The sequence below is a fragment of the Strix aluco genome, chromosome 8, assembly GCF_031877795.1.
Source record: "Strix aluco isolate bStrAlu1 chromosome 8, bStrAlu1.hap1, whole genome shotgun sequence".
Lineage (NCBI taxonomy): Eukaryota > Metazoa > Chordata > Aves > Strigiformes > Strigidae > Strix > Strix aluco.
The window spans coordinates 33,413,468-33,431,193 of NC_133938.1; the positions used below are offsets into that span (position 1 = coordinate 33,413,468).

At 39.7% G+C, this 17,726-nt stretch overlaps 1 protein-coding gene across 10 annotated transcripts in view; it reads left to right on the forward strand.

The window, feature by feature from the left end:
• The first annotated feature begins 46 nt into the window (after positions 1–46).
• Positions 47–17,726, forward strand: part of SWT1 (SWT1 RNA endoribonuclease homolog) — a 43,149-nt gene continuing 25,469 nt past the window's right edge. For 8 of the 10 annotated variants that reach the window (XR_012624200.1, XR_012624201.1, XR_012624204.1 and 5 more), the window contains exons 1-12: positions 47–201; positions 2,281–2,355; positions 6,607–6,665; positions 8,231–8,984; positions 10,314–10,379; positions 10,506–10,562; positions 11,197–11,326; positions 11,456–11,557; positions 14,208–14,396; positions 14,959–15,052; positions 16,405–16,538; positions 17,366–17,517. Coding sequence is in view for 5 of the 10 variants with exons in the window: in XM_074833130.1 (XP_074689231.1) it covers positions 2,290–2,355; positions 6,607–6,665; positions 8,231–8,984; positions 10,314–10,379; positions 10,506–10,562; positions 11,197–11,326; positions 11,456–11,557; positions 14,208–14,396; positions 14,959–15,052; positions 16,405–16,538; positions 17,366–17,517 (1,803 nt within the window). In the remaining 5 variants the exon portion in view is untranslated. The remainder of the gene's footprint in view (positions 202–2,280; positions 2,356–6,606; positions 6,666–8,230; positions 8,985–10,313; positions 10,380–10,505; positions 10,563–11,196; positions 11,327–11,455; positions 11,558–14,207; positions 14,397–14,958; positions 15,053–16,404; positions 16,539–17,365; positions 17,518–17,726) is intronic. The other 2 variants (XM_074833131.1, XM_074833134.1) reach the window with 2 other exon arrangements.

Below are 17,726 nucleotides of genomic sequence, written 5' to 3' on the forward strand. Positions count from 1 at the left end.
CGCGGCCCGGGTCTGGCCCAGCGCGCCCCGCGGCGGGGAGGGGCCGGCGCCGCGGCCGCCCCCGGAGGCGAGCGGGGCGGGGGGCTGTGCCTGACGGGGAAGTCCCGGGGCCGTTTTTCGGGGCAGCCCTGAGGCCCCCTCCGACAGAACCGTCCTCCTTTGGCCGCTGCCCGCCTCCGCTTCGACTTCTTGGACGGGAGGGTACGTCGGAGCTGGCTGGCGGTGAGGCGGGGCCGCCCCTGAGCCCCGCTGCCGGGGAGGGCAGGGCTGGGCGCTGCCGGGGCGGTGGGGGGCCGGCCGGCTTGTGCTCTGAAGGGCCCCGGGGCGCGCCCTGGGTTTGCCGTTTCCTCACGCGCGGGCTCGGGGACAGGAGGCTGCCGCCCCTTCGGTTGTGGCGGAGCAGCAGCTCTTCCGTCAGCCGCTTCCACCCGCCCCGCTGAAGGCTGCCTTAGAGCCCTGTGTTTACTTCGGCTTCCCTGCTTTATGGCCGGGTTACTCCTGGGGCTTATTATCTGTTGAGGCAGCTGACCTGTACTCTGGAAACTAGAGCTTCGGGAGCTTCTGGTGCGGCTCTCTAAAGATTGAAGAGAAAGAAGCTTGCTTTCTTAAACCTCTTGTTTGTGGCATACTCGCAGGACTAGGTTGTGTAGAGGGTGGTGCAGCTTTTACAGGATGTCACGATATTAACTCCACCCCAAGGGAAGGCGGGGGGGCTAAGGCCAGAGTTACAGAGTTGGAACTGCTTTAAAACTTGACCGATCTCTTTACTTCCCCATTAAGGGCTTCCCATTGCGTGACATCTGCCCATATGGCACAGGAATCGACACAGATAATCTTTGCTCTGTTCGTACTGCTAGAACAACTGCCCTTAATTCTCCTACTCATGTGCTACCTTCACCTTCTTCTGTTACTTGTTTGGCGGTGTTAATTCCTAATGCAGCAGCCTTATATTGTCATTTACCATTTATTCTTTCTTGCTGAGGTGCTGGGAAACCAAATGCCTTCAGTTGGTGTCAGTGAGGGGAGGTGCACCTAGAATTGGTGAAGGCTTAAATGGCTGTTTTAGTGCTAGTGGGCCAGGCAGTTGTAATCTGGAAATTGTTGTCCTTCAGTCATTTGCATTTCACCTGCTAGTCCCACCAGGTAGGCGTGCAATTTCCTTTTTGTGCAATTCTTTCTGGTTGAGCAGTTCCTTTTAGGACTGTTTCTGGCCCTCTGGTCTGAACAGGTTGTTCCTGGTGTATTTTCTCTGCTCGGACTAAAGACAAAAGTCAAATAGTTGTAATTACTTGCGAGTAGATACTCTAGAATATCAAATCATGACATACCAGTGTAAATATTTAAACCTTAGAATGGTTTGGTTTGGAAGGGACCTTAAAGATCATCTAGTTCCACCCCCCCACCTCCACCCCCATGTTCTGGCAGATCTATTTCCATGCTTTTAAGTTCATGACAAGTCTGTGCTACAGACAGCGCCATCCTCTTCTGAACACGAGCAACATCACTTCCTCTTCATCAGCGTCTATCAGCAGATGAGCTTGGAAATATTTGTGAAATCTATTCTTTGAAATCCTCGTGAAATCTGCCCTGAGAGGCATCCCAACTCAGAGGGTGTTACTGGGTCACAGCCTGCTGTGATCCCAGAGAGCTCAAAGGGTCTCACTTAGGATCGCTATTTAGAGGATCTCGAGATGATTGACTTTAGTTAGTATTTTTTATTTTGTCCACAATTCTTCTCAGGTAATTCTGGTATCTTCCAGAGCGGGCTGTGATCCAGACAGCAGGAGTTTTAGATATGGTTCCCAGGCAACAGGAGTTTCAGGTATGGTTAGGGAGTACCTAATCATCCCAACTCACTGTGCTTGTATAAAGGACAAGAAAGTGCCACATCGTCCCAGCTCGCTGCACTTGTAACCACGACAAGAGAGCGGTGTTGGCTGGCCCTGGCATCGCAACGTGGCGCGGGGCGGGAGGGAGGTCTATACCACCACAATGACTAAATGTTAGAAGATGTTTGTGTCTATTAGGCTGGTATGTTTGCTGGTACAAAATATGTGTGTCTGGAGCAGATGGCAAAGTAATTGCCATCCTTTTTTTCTGTGAAGTTCTCTTCGTAGTGAGATGTGAATAATTAACTGTGTTGAAATCTGCTGTGGATCTGTAATGAGAAAACAAAAGACGAGTATTATTTTTTTCTCTATGTGGTCAAAGTTTGTTTTTTCATAACAACTGGAAATAAAAACCTGAAACAAATAATAATGACAACACTCTTTTTCTTAGGATTTGAAGATGTCTAAAAAGAAACTGAAGAAATTAACAGGAAAGGAAGACTGTCTGGATGGCCGGGATGACAAAGTAGGAACAGCTGTACTATTACTATTACCATTATTTTAATTCGCACCCTCACATTCAAGAGAAGAGCATGAATTGTTTAGCAGTCTTGTGGTAGGAGGATGAATCAAGTTTAAAGGTGGGGTCCTTAAGAACAGCAGGAATTGTTCAGATAACTGCAAATTGTAGCTAGATAACTAGCTTATGTTTTTTTCCAGAGGCTATGAGTAGTGTGGGTATCAGAAAATAAGAGATTTTTTTATTTTAGTCTGTCTTCCTGATTGAGGAAAGTTGAGATTACAACTGTTATCAAACCCACTACTGTTTTCCTGCATTATGCTTTATCTTGGATTGTATATCTTAATTTTCTGATTAACCTCGAATTGTGCTTCACAGCATTTTAGCAAGCAACTCTCAAATACTTCTTTTTAACCACAGAGACATAAATCAATGACCAAAATTCTTAGTATACTCTGGTACATCTTTGTATCTAGTGAGTAAGCTTTCACTGAATTGCTTCTAAAATGCAGGTGCTACAGGGGTGATAATCTTTCTGGTCACACTTTTGTGTAGTTTCCCATTCTTTTTCTGGTGTTTGTATCCCCTCCTGGGAAGTTATTTCCTGCCAGTAGTGTAATACATATCCAGTAAATCAGTAGTTTAATAAATCTACACTTCAGTTTGCTAGATTTTTTTTTTCCCTTAGATTTTGTAAGGTGTATATGAAATAAGAGAACTTTAACGGTCTTATCATAAATGTCTCAACAAATGTTTGGAAGTGTTTATGAATATGATATTATGGCCTTATAAACTGAGTTACACATTAAAAGCCTTTTGCTTGTGTAGAAAATGTTGTTCAAAGCCAAATATTTGAAACTTTTTTCCTCCTGAATTCCTTATTATTATTCTTTTAACATTATTATTAGTCTTTTAACATTAATTTATCCTAATGTGGCTTTTTTTTAAATTTCTGTAATACAAAGGCAAAAACTTGGCTTAAAACCTTGTACTATAGCTGTATTGCCGTTGCTAATGCCTATACTAGTTTGAAAAATACAGTTTTAACTGCTGCATGACTTCAGTCTGTTTGAGACAGTGTTAAATATGCAGACATTGACCAGTGCAAGCAACAGTGGGAACCTAAACTAATAATAGTAAAAAGATAGGAAGCCTCTGAATAGTAGCAAGTGTTTCTTCAATGTGATCGCAGTAGGGATAAGAGGTATCTTCAGCTCTTACAGGTGAGAGCAAGTTGTTTAAGTAGAGTCATATTTAGGCATGATTGTATAGGGGCTTTGGGGTTTTTCTTGTGTGGTGTAAGCATGACCAAAGATTACAGAAAACTTTATGCCTGTTGGCTTTTAGTACTTTGCCATATAAGTCCGTGAGCATGAGTGAAAGGAGATTTGTCACAGTGTAAATTAGAACAGCTTTACACAGAGATGTCTGGAGGAGTCAGCACAGCTGCCTCTTGGTGACATGGCCTGGATAACACCAGGTGATACGACAGCCATGGGATTGTAAACAGAACACCTAAAACCAGTGTTAGGTGTTGGAAGCGTGAGGAAGGCAAAAGAGTGAGAAATCTGTAAAACATACATTTTCCTTGACACAGAGTGCCCAGGATAAACACAGGATGGGATGAAGGTCCAGTGATCTGTGTTTGATGTGGCGCCAAGGAGGAATGCGAAGCGGGGTGCAGGCCGCGTGGTCCCATTCTTTCACTTCAAGGACATATTTATCTCCTGTTCTACTCGTTTCTCTCGAAAGATGATTTTTTTGTAGCAACCTTCCAACTCTGTGCCTCATCCTCCCTTTTTTCCCCACACAACCCAGCTGCACCCCTCGCCCCAAGTCAACCTTGCTTCTTGTCCTCCCTCTTTTTTCCCACAAAACCCAGCTGTACCCCTTGGCACCACAAAATGAATTATGTCTTTACTCAAAAAATAATGACTTGACTACAGTCCCACCCACTCACCCATACCTACTAAGATAAATAGTACCCCAAGTTTGTACCTAACTGGGAGGGACGATAATCTGACACCAAATTGGAGGGACAGATCGACGGGTTTGTGCTCTCGCACCCCCCAGAAGGGACGCCTTTTGGTAAGATTTCCTCAGCTATGCTGAGTGTATCCCCAGGTGTGTGTGTGGTTGCAATTCTTTTTCTTTTGTGTAGTGCTGTAGAGCCAACCTGCAGTTTGTGCATTTATCGTAGGCAATCTTAAGGAATCTGTAGATGTTGCATGAAAATAAACCGTACTATTTGTGAATCTGACTGCTTCTCTTGAATGCAACCAGACTTACAGTGTTTGGGCTGGGTCAGACCTACAGTTATGGCCCCAACTGACATACCTATTAAGAGATAAATCCAGCTGCCCCTAGTCCCTCTAATCTCTGAGGTTCGGCTAGAACGCAAGGGGATTCATCTCTTACCAAATTTATTCTCACCCTAAATGCAACAACCAGTCTGCTCCAAGAGGACATTTGCCCCAAACTGATAATGCTAAGAGGAAACTAACAGTAAGAAAGTTTGCTTAAAATGACCAAATTAAGTGAAAATCAAGGGATTATCAAGAAACTTGAGAAAAGAAGGCGCTAGGTTGAAAAGAAATACTATAAACATCCTGAGAACTCATGGTTCTAGGAAAGTAGGCCTTGAAGAGAGAAAGCAGTAACTGAGCAGCAGTCAAGCTGGGCTTGATACTGCCAGAAGTTGTCCCACCAGCATGACAACCTCCCCCTGCCCCAATAGAGCAGCTCCACGGCTGGAGCATGTGCACTAGCAGATTGTAGGAAGTGGCACAGGTGCACACACAGCTGGAGCACCTGTGTCCTCAGCTGTGTGAGTGTGGGTGCCAAAGCCTGTCATGGAGGGCTGTGAGATTAAAACTTTCTGGTACCAAGAGATCTGAGCTGGTATCATTTTGTAATTATCTGTTATTATAGTTTTTTTCTGTTGTGTTGCTAGTCTTGATCCTGAGTGTGTAGTTCACTGATTACCAGTTAATTGAGTTGTTAATAAACCAATAAAACACTAGTTCCTATCTGATTATAATCATGTGAGTTGAACAGGTTTTCCTGCAGCACGTTGCATCAATACAATCCTCAGTGGCAGCAGCCTTTAACAGTCTTCTGAGTTATGATTTCATTGGTTTTGCTGCTGTTACAACTCCACAACCAACCATGGGCAGAAGTTCTCAACTTTTTTTTAATTCGTTAGGACCCCACTGGTTTCTGCAACCCTTTTATTTTTTTAAGGAAGTGCTTTCCTATGTGGAAGTAAACCAGCTTAAGGCCTCATTAGGCCTTTGCAGGCCTCTCTAGTTAGGAAAATCTAACTAGGTCACAGCAGTGACCTAATGGCCTCACAGAGTCAGCATGACCCAATTATTGAAGGAGTGAATTAGTTGTAAAAGGGTGTACTGTTTGGAGCTTCCTTATCTGTGACCATTCTCTGTTGTAATTTCCTATGTCCTGCTATAGTTTTGAGAAAACTGAAGCTTATAACCCAAAGGTATATAAAAATTAAGTGCTTTGTGGGGCAGAGTTCATATCACCAGAGTCTGTCGCTTTGCTGCTCTCAGTTCTTTCCCATAGCTGCAATAATAAACTGCTTTCAGTTCTGACCTGATCAAAGTCATCTTACAGTTATTCTGCAATATAAATGCAACGTAGTTTGCAATATAGGTATGCCAAGCAGTGGTATAGCTTGCTTTCTAAACGAGGACTGTTCAGACTCTTTGTTTGGGGACTATCTTTACTCTTAATGAGGCCTACATAACTGCAGGTTCACACTGTTCCACCTAATTAGTAAATCTGATGAGAATTAATAACACATCTCTTCTGCACAAAAACCTCCCATAGACATATCCTCTCTTGGACCTTACCTAAGGGGTATCTGGAAGTAGTCTTCAGGTAACTTTCTTTTCCCTAAGAATTTTTATAAATATACAAAAATGCGTATTTTACATACTAATATACTTGTAGAGTATATGAAACACATGAATCGTAAATGTGTTTTATTAGTTGAGCTTTCTCTATTTATAACCCAGAACTGTGTGCCACATTTTAAGTTTTCCTCTTGTGGTGTTCTTAAATGCAACAAAATCTAAATGCTAAATTATAGCAAGGTATGTGGCTGCCTTTTTCAAAGTTAACTTATTCAACATCATAGTGAATCCAGTATGAAATAATAGCTTATTTCATCTTATGAAGGTTTTTTTTAACTGCAGTTTCCTCTATAATAAGCTCTTGGATTTTTTCCTCTTTCAGAACTCTGAAGACACAAGATCTTATACCCATACAGTGAAAGGAGAGACAGAAGTTCAGAGGTAAATTCTTGTTCTGTCATTAAATGGAACTACTTAAAAATAAAACAATCACAGGCTTTTTTTAATACTGAATTTAAGAGTTTTGTTTGACCTGTTCACCAAATAAAATATGGTATTTTAACTGATGGCATTGCATTAATGAGTGGATTCTGTCTGAGCTGGGAAGTTTGAGATAGTTGAGAACACAGGATTCAGAATTACTGTCTTTAACTGTAATGTATGATACTACAGTTCAGATAAGGTAGGAATTATATCCTTCCAACACTGCTGTTATAAAAAGATCAATTTTTTTTTTGTCTTGAGCACTACTTTGTTGGTCTGTATTTCACATTAGATGTTTTTTTAGCAAGAAAAGGCTCCAGTGAAGTCTGGAGGATAGTTCTGCATTGTACTTAGTGCCTTTAACAGTTTCCTGTAGTCCTGAGATCATTGACTTCTGATGCTTGAAGTAATTGTTTCCAAGGCAAAGAAAGCAAAAGCAATCTTTCACCTTGAGTGTAGCAAATGTAAACAGTGTTTGGAAACTAATTCATGTAAAGTTTGAATCCTGAGATGGAAAAAGCTTTTGATTGTTTCTTAACCATGGCAAAATCTTGTTGCCGTTTCTCTCAGACTGGAGTTGTAAATTATAGGACATTTAGCTGTGTGTATACATGCTGTTAAGCACTGTTTGTTAGTACAGTATGATACACTATGTCATGCCAAAACTGTCCAGTCCAGTATCTCCCCCCTGACAGTGGCCAGTAGGGCTTGCATAGGAAGGAATATGTGAAACAAGACAAGTACAAAATGATTTCACTTGTTGTTTACACCCTTCCAGCTTCTAAGAACCAGTTAGGGGTCTCCTAAGTCAGAAGTTGGAGGCCAGTCAGAGCATTTAAATTACCTGTCCTGTGTGAGTTTGTCAGATGGCCTTTACCTCCCCAACATTTTTGACAACACTGTTATAGAGTAGGATAGAAGCTTTCTTTGGATATTTTAAACCTACTGTACGATAAATTTATCAAGTACTTTCTCTGCTCTTATAAGAAAGTTTCCTATTCAGTTTTCATAACATTCATGATTTCTGTAGGATGTTACTATATTCCCATCAATCGTTCCTTTTCCAAGCTCTCCAGTCTGTTTATCCTGCGCTGTTTGAACGCTGTGTGGTGTTTGGCACTGTGTGACCAAGCTGAGCTGCTGCACGCTCAAATTTTAGGGTAACACACCTCATATGCCATTAAACTGCTCTTAAGACTTATCTGTATGACAAGATGAAACTAAACTTTGTAGGGCATCTCTCAAACCAATAGCTAGTGAATGCAGAAAAAGCTTTTTCTTAATTTTGTAAGCTAAAAAGCTGTGCAGCTAGGCAAAATGTAAGTACTAAAAATGCTGTATCAAACAATTTTAAAGGACAGATGTTGCTGCAAGTTCCTATTTAAGAACATACCAAACTAGTACTCATACTTAGCTGTAAGTGCTTAAATCCAAGGCAGGTTGGGGGTTTTTTGGTGTTTATTTTTTGTTCTTTTACATTACCTGAGCTAGATTACATTACTTTTTTTGTTATGTTTCTATAGATTCAAAATAGAGAAAGATGGGCAAGAGAAGAAGCAAGACCAAAGTTCTACCATTTCTCATGGCACTGATGGACGATCCCAAGGAAAATCTCCAAATAGAAGCAAATCCACAGACAATTCTTTAATCCAAGCTGAAAAGCAAAAGAGAATAGTTATCCAATTTAAAGCCAAAGAAATTAAACATGGAAAAAGTACACGCACTCCTGATGTAGTGACTACTAGCAAAGAAAGTTACAACAAAAGTCGTTTTGATGGCACAGAAGGAAAAAGACTCTGGCATAGCTTTGCAGTTCAGAGGCACAAGGCGCTGAAGAAAAAGACAGAGGAAGCTGAACTCTGCAAACTAAAGTTAAAAGCGGAACAAACTATGTTGGAAAAATTTAAGTCATCTGCGTACGATTCACATGTACCACATAAAAAGGCAGATAGATCAAAAAAACGGAGTGAAGATGTCAGAATTCAAAAAAAGTCATCTGACACCTCTACAAGGACTATGTGTGATGATAGGCCTTTCACCAAGAAGCTAAGTACATTATCTAGGACTTGGGAAGAAGAGTATGAAGAAGAATATAAGGAGTTTTCTAAGAAAGAACAGCACGTGAATAAACATACACCTTCACACTATTCAGCTGAAACACCACGACGATGGGACTCTTCTAAACGGAAAAAACAGGATGCTGATACCAGTGAAGCTACTGGTAATTCAGGGACTGAAGAAAGGGACTTTGAAGCCACAGCATTTTGTTTTAAGCAGGTAATGAGAAACCAGTTCTTTTTATTATGCAGGTAGGTGTTTCAGGCTAGTTTCTGAATGGCAGTTTCTATATGCAGACTGTCGTCTTACAGATTTCAAACAGGATTGCATCACCAACTAGCTGGATTTTTCTGATCCCAATGTAAACCACGTTAAAATGTTCCTCTGCTCTGCTAAATGGTTAAACAAGCTAGAAGAATAAAGGTCTTGCGTATTAGGACTGTGTCTGCATGTATGCTTCCATACCTTTGCTTTGCTGCTGGGGGTGTGGAATGCTTCCATTTAGGTATAAATCAGCAGAATTTTTTTTGAACTGACATGGTTGTATCGTTTTTTGAATGAATAAACTGAACCAATGAAAACTTGCCTGCCAAACAGGTTCTCCTTGCTGGCAAAGTGATGCCGGGAGAACTTGTAGATCTGGGACTAAATTTGTACCTTTCCTGCAGAACTTCACGTTTGGCTGTAATTGTTTTGTTTCTGAGTTCTAGCCTGAACTGCATCTCAACTTTATCTTGAGTGTGGTTACTTTGTTGTTCTCATTTAACATGCCTAACATTTTTGGAGATTTCAGTTCACGTTACGGTAGCGCGATCGTTTTGTGCGTATGTGAAGATAGTAATTACATGTGGAATCATGGAATCGTTGAGGTTGGAAGGCACCTCTGGAGATCGTCTAGTCCAGCCCCCTTGCTCAAGTAGGGTCAGCTAGAGCAGGTTGCCCAGGACTGTGTCCAGTCAGGTTTTGAATATCTCTAAGGATGGAGACTCCACAACCTCTCTGGGCAGCCTGTTTGAGCACCTTCACTGTAAAAAAGTGGGGTTTTTAATGTTCGGATGGAATTTGCTGTGCTTCAGTTTGTGCTCATTGCCTCTTGTCCTGGCTCTGGGCACTGCTAAGAGTCTGGTTCCATCTTTACACCCTCCTATCAGATATTTATAAACATGAATAAGACTCCCCCTTCTCTTCTCCAGGTCAAACAGTCCCAGCTGTTTCAGCCTCCTGTATGACATGCCCCAGTCCTTTAATGGTCTTAGCAACCCTTTGTACAATTCACTCCATTAAATTCATGTCTATCTTGTGCTGGGAAGCCCAGAGCAAGAATAACAGTCACAAACCTGCAAGACACTGGAAAAACAGGCTTACTGTGTAAACCACCGTATTTATTTTAAGGGAAATCCATCTTCTAAACCCTGTAGATGCTGCTTCGTGGATATCAAAAATAGGTTTTCTGTTACCTATTCAGTTTACTTGGGAATACTCAGCGTTCTCTAAAGAGCACTCTAAAAGACTGATACATGTTCTATTTCTGTTCCTGCTTGTTTCTAGAATGTTGAGGTACCGTGCACGTCTGACTCCTACCAAGAAGGTGAGACCATAAAGTCTGTCCAAAAGGTTAGTGATGTGCTTGTTTAACACGAAAGAGCTATATTCTGAAACTCTTGACATGAGGATCACTTGTTCCTCAGTCTTCCTTGATATTCTGTATTGTTGGTATGTTTTTTTTAATTCTTTCTACAGAGCTTTGAAGTCTTTCCACCCCTTCAAAACAGTCAGATCCCAGAAACAGACCAAGAGGTTAGTAATGCTTTAATTTAACGCTTCTAAGTTGTATTAAAAACTCATGGCACCGAGGTTGTGTAGGTGGACAATTCCATGACCTTTCCTAGTATTTTACATTGTTGCCTTATGTCAACATGCTCCACATGTCAAAAAATATGGAGCATTTTTTTCAAATACTAAACAAACTTGCTAAAGTATTGGGAACTTTCTGAGATGGAAGGATTGCCTTTCTGTTATTCTCCGCAATGTAGGAGGCCTTCATATTTGCTTACATACTCTAGGTATCTTCTTTTCCATCCTCTAACTTTCAAATTGGAAAAGAGATTGGGTTTTTTTTTAAGAAACACCTGTCAGGAAACTTGCAGTCAGTGTAGCAAAAAATGGAACAAAGTTTTTGTGTACCAGATAGAAAGGTCATAAACAAATCTTCATTGTAGGCCATATTTTAGATGTCTTTTGTGGACTACTTATAGTGGAGGATGTGCAGAAAGTCCTCCTTTACATTTGCTGTACCAACTTAAAATTTTTCGTGCTTGTTTTTAGTCAGTTTTAACACAACAGCATTAATGTGACAGTATTTTTTTCGGGAACAATTCAGAAGTGATTACTTGCAATTGATTTCATACATGCAAATTTTTATTCATTGTAGATGCAGATAGTTGAAGATTTGCATGTTGCTCGTGTTCAGAAGAGCATGGCGCTGTCTGTAGCACAGACTTGTGGAGAACTTACAAGTATGGAAATAGATCTGCCAGAACAGGATTTAAATATTTCTGCTGGTATGTCATGATGTTCTTTGGTATCTACTTGCAACTAGTTGTTGGTTAATGGTCTGAGTAGAGTACACAACTGATTTTTTCGCAACTGGGTTGTTTTTTTTCTCTTTTTTTTTTTTTTTCCCCCCCCAGAGGCCTTTACTTCTGGTCTGAACATATTGGTGGTGATTGATACAAATATAATGATTAGTCACCTTGAGTTTGTCAGATCCCTGAAATCTGAGGATATACCAGGTATGTGAATACATGGTGATCAATAAGACATTTTAAGAAAAAACAGATGTTGTAAGAACTTCAGGCTACGTGAAGAAAAACAAACCTGGGCTTCTTAAAAAGGCAGCAGGTTTCATACAGAGGCAGAAGCAGAAGGCTCACACTTAAAAGGCTGACTCTTAAGGAAAGTTCAGCTATGCAAGTAGAACCCACTATGCTTATACCTACAGAGAATCACGGTCGATGTTCCCGGGAAAGTGGATGAGTTCTTAGAGGTAAATAAGTCTTACCTATTGTAAAAAAAAACCCCAACTTTTAAACATTTAATCCATTACTAATGGTAATGATGTTTTCTGATCTCTTTAGCATTTTCTTTCTAGTCTAAAAAGTCTAAAAACTTTTAAAATCTGATAAGCAGTCATTATTTCTGTCTTGGTAAAGGTTACAGAATTCATGTGTGAGCAATTTCTCAGGAATTCAGATTGCAGACTCTGGCTTTAATGTTTGGCTTTATGTTGTGAATCTTTTAGTGATTTAATGTTAGCAGGATTGGGATCATGTGTGTCAGTTGTTGGTAGACATATTTGGTATCTATCAGAATACTTAGGGTGCTTTGATGCTTTCAGCTAATGAATATACTTATTCTGGCCACCTGGAAAATAACTTTAATAGGGGCCTGAGTAGTTTTCAAGAATGTGTCAGACTGTATTTCTCTCTCCCATACTAGGGGTGGTGTTGCATTGGGATGCCTTTTTTAGAATATTGCATTGGTGCTGCATTGGCATGGGATGCCTTTTTTTAGAATATTGCAGCTCCCAATTTCTTGTCCTGCACCAGACCTATTATGTACAGAAGATTCCTGATTCCTTACCTATTTATTACAGAGCAGATGGATATCAATGCATTTTTTCAAAATTGTATTCTTATAATGTGAATGAGAAAGAAAACAGTTGAAGTGTTTGTCATGGGTGGATGTCACGGATGAGGGATTTAGATCACTTAACGAATCACTGTCAAAGATGATAGCAAAAGTGATTTTAACATGAATTTGTAAACATATGACTTAACAAAGTTTGATAGTGTGGTGGTTTAGCCCCTGCTGGGGTCTGAGACCACGCGGCCGCTACCCCAGGACAGATAGTAAATGTGACAGTGGTTTAACAAGATTCAATGACAAGGTTCACTTGATACTTACTGCATAGAGGACAGAGTCAGACAGAACTGTCAGGGAGACCCTCCTGTTGAGTCATGAGGTTCAGAATGGACCCCCTTGCTTTCTAAACTCCTCCTCAGAGGAGTCTAGGTGCAGCTGGATCCATTCCTAGTCCCACACTTGGTCAATGGTTTACATCTAATAGAAAGATACAAAGGGTAAGGAAAACCTTCTGTTGAGTTACTACATCAATTAATGTTGTGGAGGCTCACAAAATTAACTTAGGTAGGTTTTATAAGCTCTAAGGAATTTTGTTCTAATCAAAAATCATTTAATACTTTGACAATATCAGCAAACCACAGGTTCAGGATGTAAGATGGGTTAATTACCGCATGACCAATTTAAGAATTCTCAAGCTTTAGAAATGATGACCCAAAATGCGCAAATCGCTCACCTAAAAGATGGGGGCTCTCAACCTTGAGGAGTTACCTCAGGCAACATCCCGACCCAAGGAGAGAGTCCCCGACTGCAGACCTGGTACTCCAAGGAGGACTGGTGTCATTTCTCCTCTGGAGGGACTCCAGTTATACCCTGGTCGAATCTGATCTGTGGTCAAAATATGGTCCTGTTTGTCCACACTGGCTGAGGGTCTGAGCCTTCGACCAAAGTGCGGATCTAACAATAGCCAGTTGTGCAACCCTGTTGTGACCAAAATCAGCAGATGTTGTGGTTATTTGAGTCTGTCCAAAGTCAGCAGATATTTGTCAGAACTAGCAGATATTTTTATATTTTGCTAGAGACCAAGGTCAGCAGATGTTTTTATGTTTCACCAGAGTTAGCAGTCTGGTGGCTCAACGGTCTTTCATCAGGGGTGGGTGCACCTACCACAGTGGACCAATAGAACAGTCATTACGTTTCTGATTTAACATGTATTTCATATATAATAGTTTTAAAATTCAGACCATACTTACATACAAATAAATCCATGGTGCAATATCCATACTTCCTGTTCCTGGCATGGAATGCTGGTTGGCAATTAGCGCAAACCATTGCTCTGTTTATTTGATGACTATTTTGGCACAGTGACTGTTGCGGTCGTTCAGGTATTTTCAGGCTGTTATTTCAGCTGCTGTCACCTTGCTTCAACGTCTTACAGTGAGCGTGTGACAAGATGATAATTGCTGTAAATATATTTTGTAATATTGCTGCACACTGTTGTCAAAGTATTCTGTTGATTAAACTTGTGTCTTCCTTTTCTTTACCTAATATTGTCATTTTTACACAGAACCAATGTAATGCCAGTTTGAGGTTAGCTTAGAGAGAACTTGGCCTTTTTCAGTTGTTTATTTTTTAATGCTAGATACTCTTGAGCATGGAATGTGAAAGCTGCTGGCAAAATAGATGTGTGAACTTAGATAAATATGATATTTGAATTAAAAGTTATCTGTAGTAGTTTGCATGGCTCTTCACAATGTCTTTCTTTTTTGGTGGTGTTTTTTTTTTTTTTCTTCATTCCAGGCGTTGGCAGACTTGCATTAATAATTCCCTGGGTCGTTCTACAAGAATTGGACAACTTGAAGAAGGGGAAAATGTTGCAGCATGTTCGGGACAAAGCTATCCCTGCAGTCCAGTTCATCTACATGTGTCTCAAAAAACAAGATTCAAAATTGTGGGGGCAATCCATGCAGCTCGCTTCTCAAAAAATATGTAATATACTTGCGATCAGTTTGTTTTGGGTACTTAATCCTTGCAGTTCACCTAGTGTGAACCTTAGCACTAAATTTTGAGTTTAATACAGTCTTCACTCTTCAGTTTGCTGATTAAAATTAGCTAATAGTTTACAGCAGCCTTCAGAGCCTATCCAAGGATGCAAATACCTTATTCAATTAGTGCTTTGTTCACTATTGTTTTGTCAATTGTTTCTCACTTTTAGCTACATCTATTGCTGAGTGGGGGATTACTTAATGAAAATTCATCTAGTTACTTCTACCTGTGAGCTAAGGATATGTTGTGTGCTTTTACTTTTTACTTGGTCATCACAAAATCTAACATAGTTTTGGTGTGTCTCACTTGATGTTTTCTGGCAAACCGCAGTGGTTTGAGTGGAGCGGTACCTAAGAATTCAAAGCTCGGATTTGTGTTTGGATTACACTTCTGTGTCGTTGTTTGGAGAGTATTAAATTTAAAAACAGTACCATGACAATGCTGAAGTATTTCTTATGTTGAGTTACTTCTGAACATGTCAGCACTGTCTTATCTAAATTTGCAGATGGCCTGAGTGATGAGAACAATGATGATCGTGTTTTACAATGTTGTCTGCAGTATCAGAACCTCTTTCCTCAAGCTGTTGTCATACTCTGCACGTGAGTTCCTGTGTGGTTTTAGGTCTCTGATGAGGTGTAAGTTAGTCTCATGCTAAATATCCTATTTTCCAATCATACTGTAAAATGAGGAGCTGTGTCTGAAGTAAGCTTTTTGAAGAGCAATCACCCTCTTAAAAGCTAGAGTAGAAGGATATAATAAAACACAGAGATTGTAGACTTAATCAACTTTATGTGCTTGAGGCCTGAAGTAGAATTAAGTTTAATCAGTATTCAATTTTAAGACTTTTTGAAGCATAGCTTTCTCAGATTTTACTCCGATTTCTCACAAAAAGTGTTACTGGAGTTACAGAATAGGAAAAAAAGATGCATTAATGATTGAGATCCAGTTACTTTGTTTCTGCTCACCTGTTTTGGAACAGTGATAAATATTGTCAGGGGTTAATCTTAGAGGGAAGGTGGAGATAGATTTGCCTCTGGTTTGGGGAGGATGAGAGGCGTTTAAGGTTGATCTTGGAGGGTGGAGATAGGTTTGCCTTTGTTTTTGTTTTGTGAGGATAACAGCTGACTTCTGAGTATTGATTCTCAATTTTATACAAGACACATGAAACTATTTTTTAAAGGGCTAATATTCCTCGACAGGCACTGTAAACAGCTTGCTTTGGTCTTTGCTACAACCATTTCTTGCACAGTTTCAGTAAGTGGAGTTAAGACAGCAGGCATCAGTTGGTTTATTTAAGTTGACATGTGGATTGGGTTGCTGCTGAAATTACTCTTTCAATCACAGTATTGGTAGGGCTGTTGATAATCATTTTGGGTTTCTCTGAGTAAAGAACAAGAGGTGACTTCAGAAGTGCTTTTCTTTTGAAAATCCATTTATCCTTTATCGATATAAGCAATGGGCTTTTTTGAGAAAGTGCTAGGAGCCAACTTTGTACTGCATCTTTATAGTAGTTCTGCTGGAGCTGTGTATACGTCAGGGTGGCATCTGGGGCAATGATTTGGCTAGTAGAACAGTAAAAAAGGGTGTAGAAAGTGAGAATTTATTATAGGAATTAAATAAGATACTACTGTCTTAGAATTATTTCCTTGTTTGCATTCTAAGATCATAGCAACTAGGCATCATTGCTGTAGTATTTATAGCTGTTTTTTTTCTTAAAGCAAGCCTAGAACCTGAAACATTTTTCAGTATGTTTCTAATTTTTTCAGAATAGATGCTTTACTTAATTTCCTGGTTTAATTTTTTGAACTGCTTCTAAATGCTTGAGAAAGAAAACTTCATATATAATGCTCAGAAAATAGGCTTGCAAAAGACAGTTTTTCAGTGTGATGCATTTATTACTTACTATGTAGTAATATCAGTTTTATGTCAATAATTAATTCTCTTTTCCTAGGGATGATAAAAATTTATGTAATAAAGCCATTGTGAGTGAGGTCAAGGCATTCTGCAAAGCTGATCTGGTTACTGCTCTACAGAATCTGAACGTAAACAGACACCAGAACTGTCGTGAGCTGCAACAGTCAAAATGTAATAAAACTGTTTAATGTACATGTATACATCTGCTGGTTTTTGAGTCCCATAGCAATCAGTGTAGAAGAGCGAGAATAGTTTCTACTATAACTTCAGCTTTCATATACTTTGAATCCTTAGGAGTGCTTTTTGTTTGGAGCAGATTTTTTTTTTTTTCCAAAGGTTTTCTGAAAGTTTGAGACCTTTATTAAAACATCTGTCTCTTAGAGTTCTAGGAAATTCAAATAGGACATATTTTTGTTTTTGAGAAAGAAAAACAGTATGCATTTCCTGTGTTTATAGTCATTTAAAAGGTATCCTGAACGTTTTAGGACTGAGAAGGGTTTTTTCCAGTTGAGCCAGTTTGGGTCCTGTTCTTAGTAGCTGTAAAATTCAGTATGCTAAGATCACTTCTTACATTTTATGCTAATACTTCTACCTTCATCCCAGACAGTAGAACTTGATTCTTGGGTTCCCTGTTCGTTTTTCCAAAGATACAAATACCACTTACAGTATTAAGAAGAAATCTTCTTATACTTGCTGATAACCCCCCAGGCTGTGTATAATCTAAGTTATTTAAGGAAAAAAGAAATGTGGAATAAGATCACAAATGAATAATGCTCTGGGGAAATTAATCTTCTTGGTTAGTAGCTCATAATTAAAAATATCCACAGTACAAGTGGGTATAACTAGAAATACTTGAAACCTAATTAGGTGTAGTCCATCTGCTTTGTAATATAAAGTGCAGTCTGTCTTTATTTATGGGGCAAGTTATTTGTGTACTAATACAAATTAGGTATAGAAACGGTTACAATAAGTAACTTTTATTGTCATTGGTTTGACAGATACAGAATTCAAGAAAACAGAAGGAGATGATGCTGGTCCTCCTGCACGATTCCCAAATATACTTCCAGACCTTGAAAAGAACTTGGGAGAAGCTTTATCTTGTATTTTGGAGACTGAAATGAAAATTGCGTTTGGAAACCTATGGGTGGAGGTGGTTTCTTATGTCATCTTGCTTCATATTTCAAGTATTAAGAGGTTTAAATGTCCTTGGTATTTTAATGATATTAGTACCTGTGCTAAGCCAGATAGCTAAGTCAGCTAGTTCACTAACAGTAAATAGTTCAGTGTCCAGTTTAACTATTTCATATTATAACAAGGTTATACTATTTGACCAGTAACAACTGTGCAGTGTTTTAATAG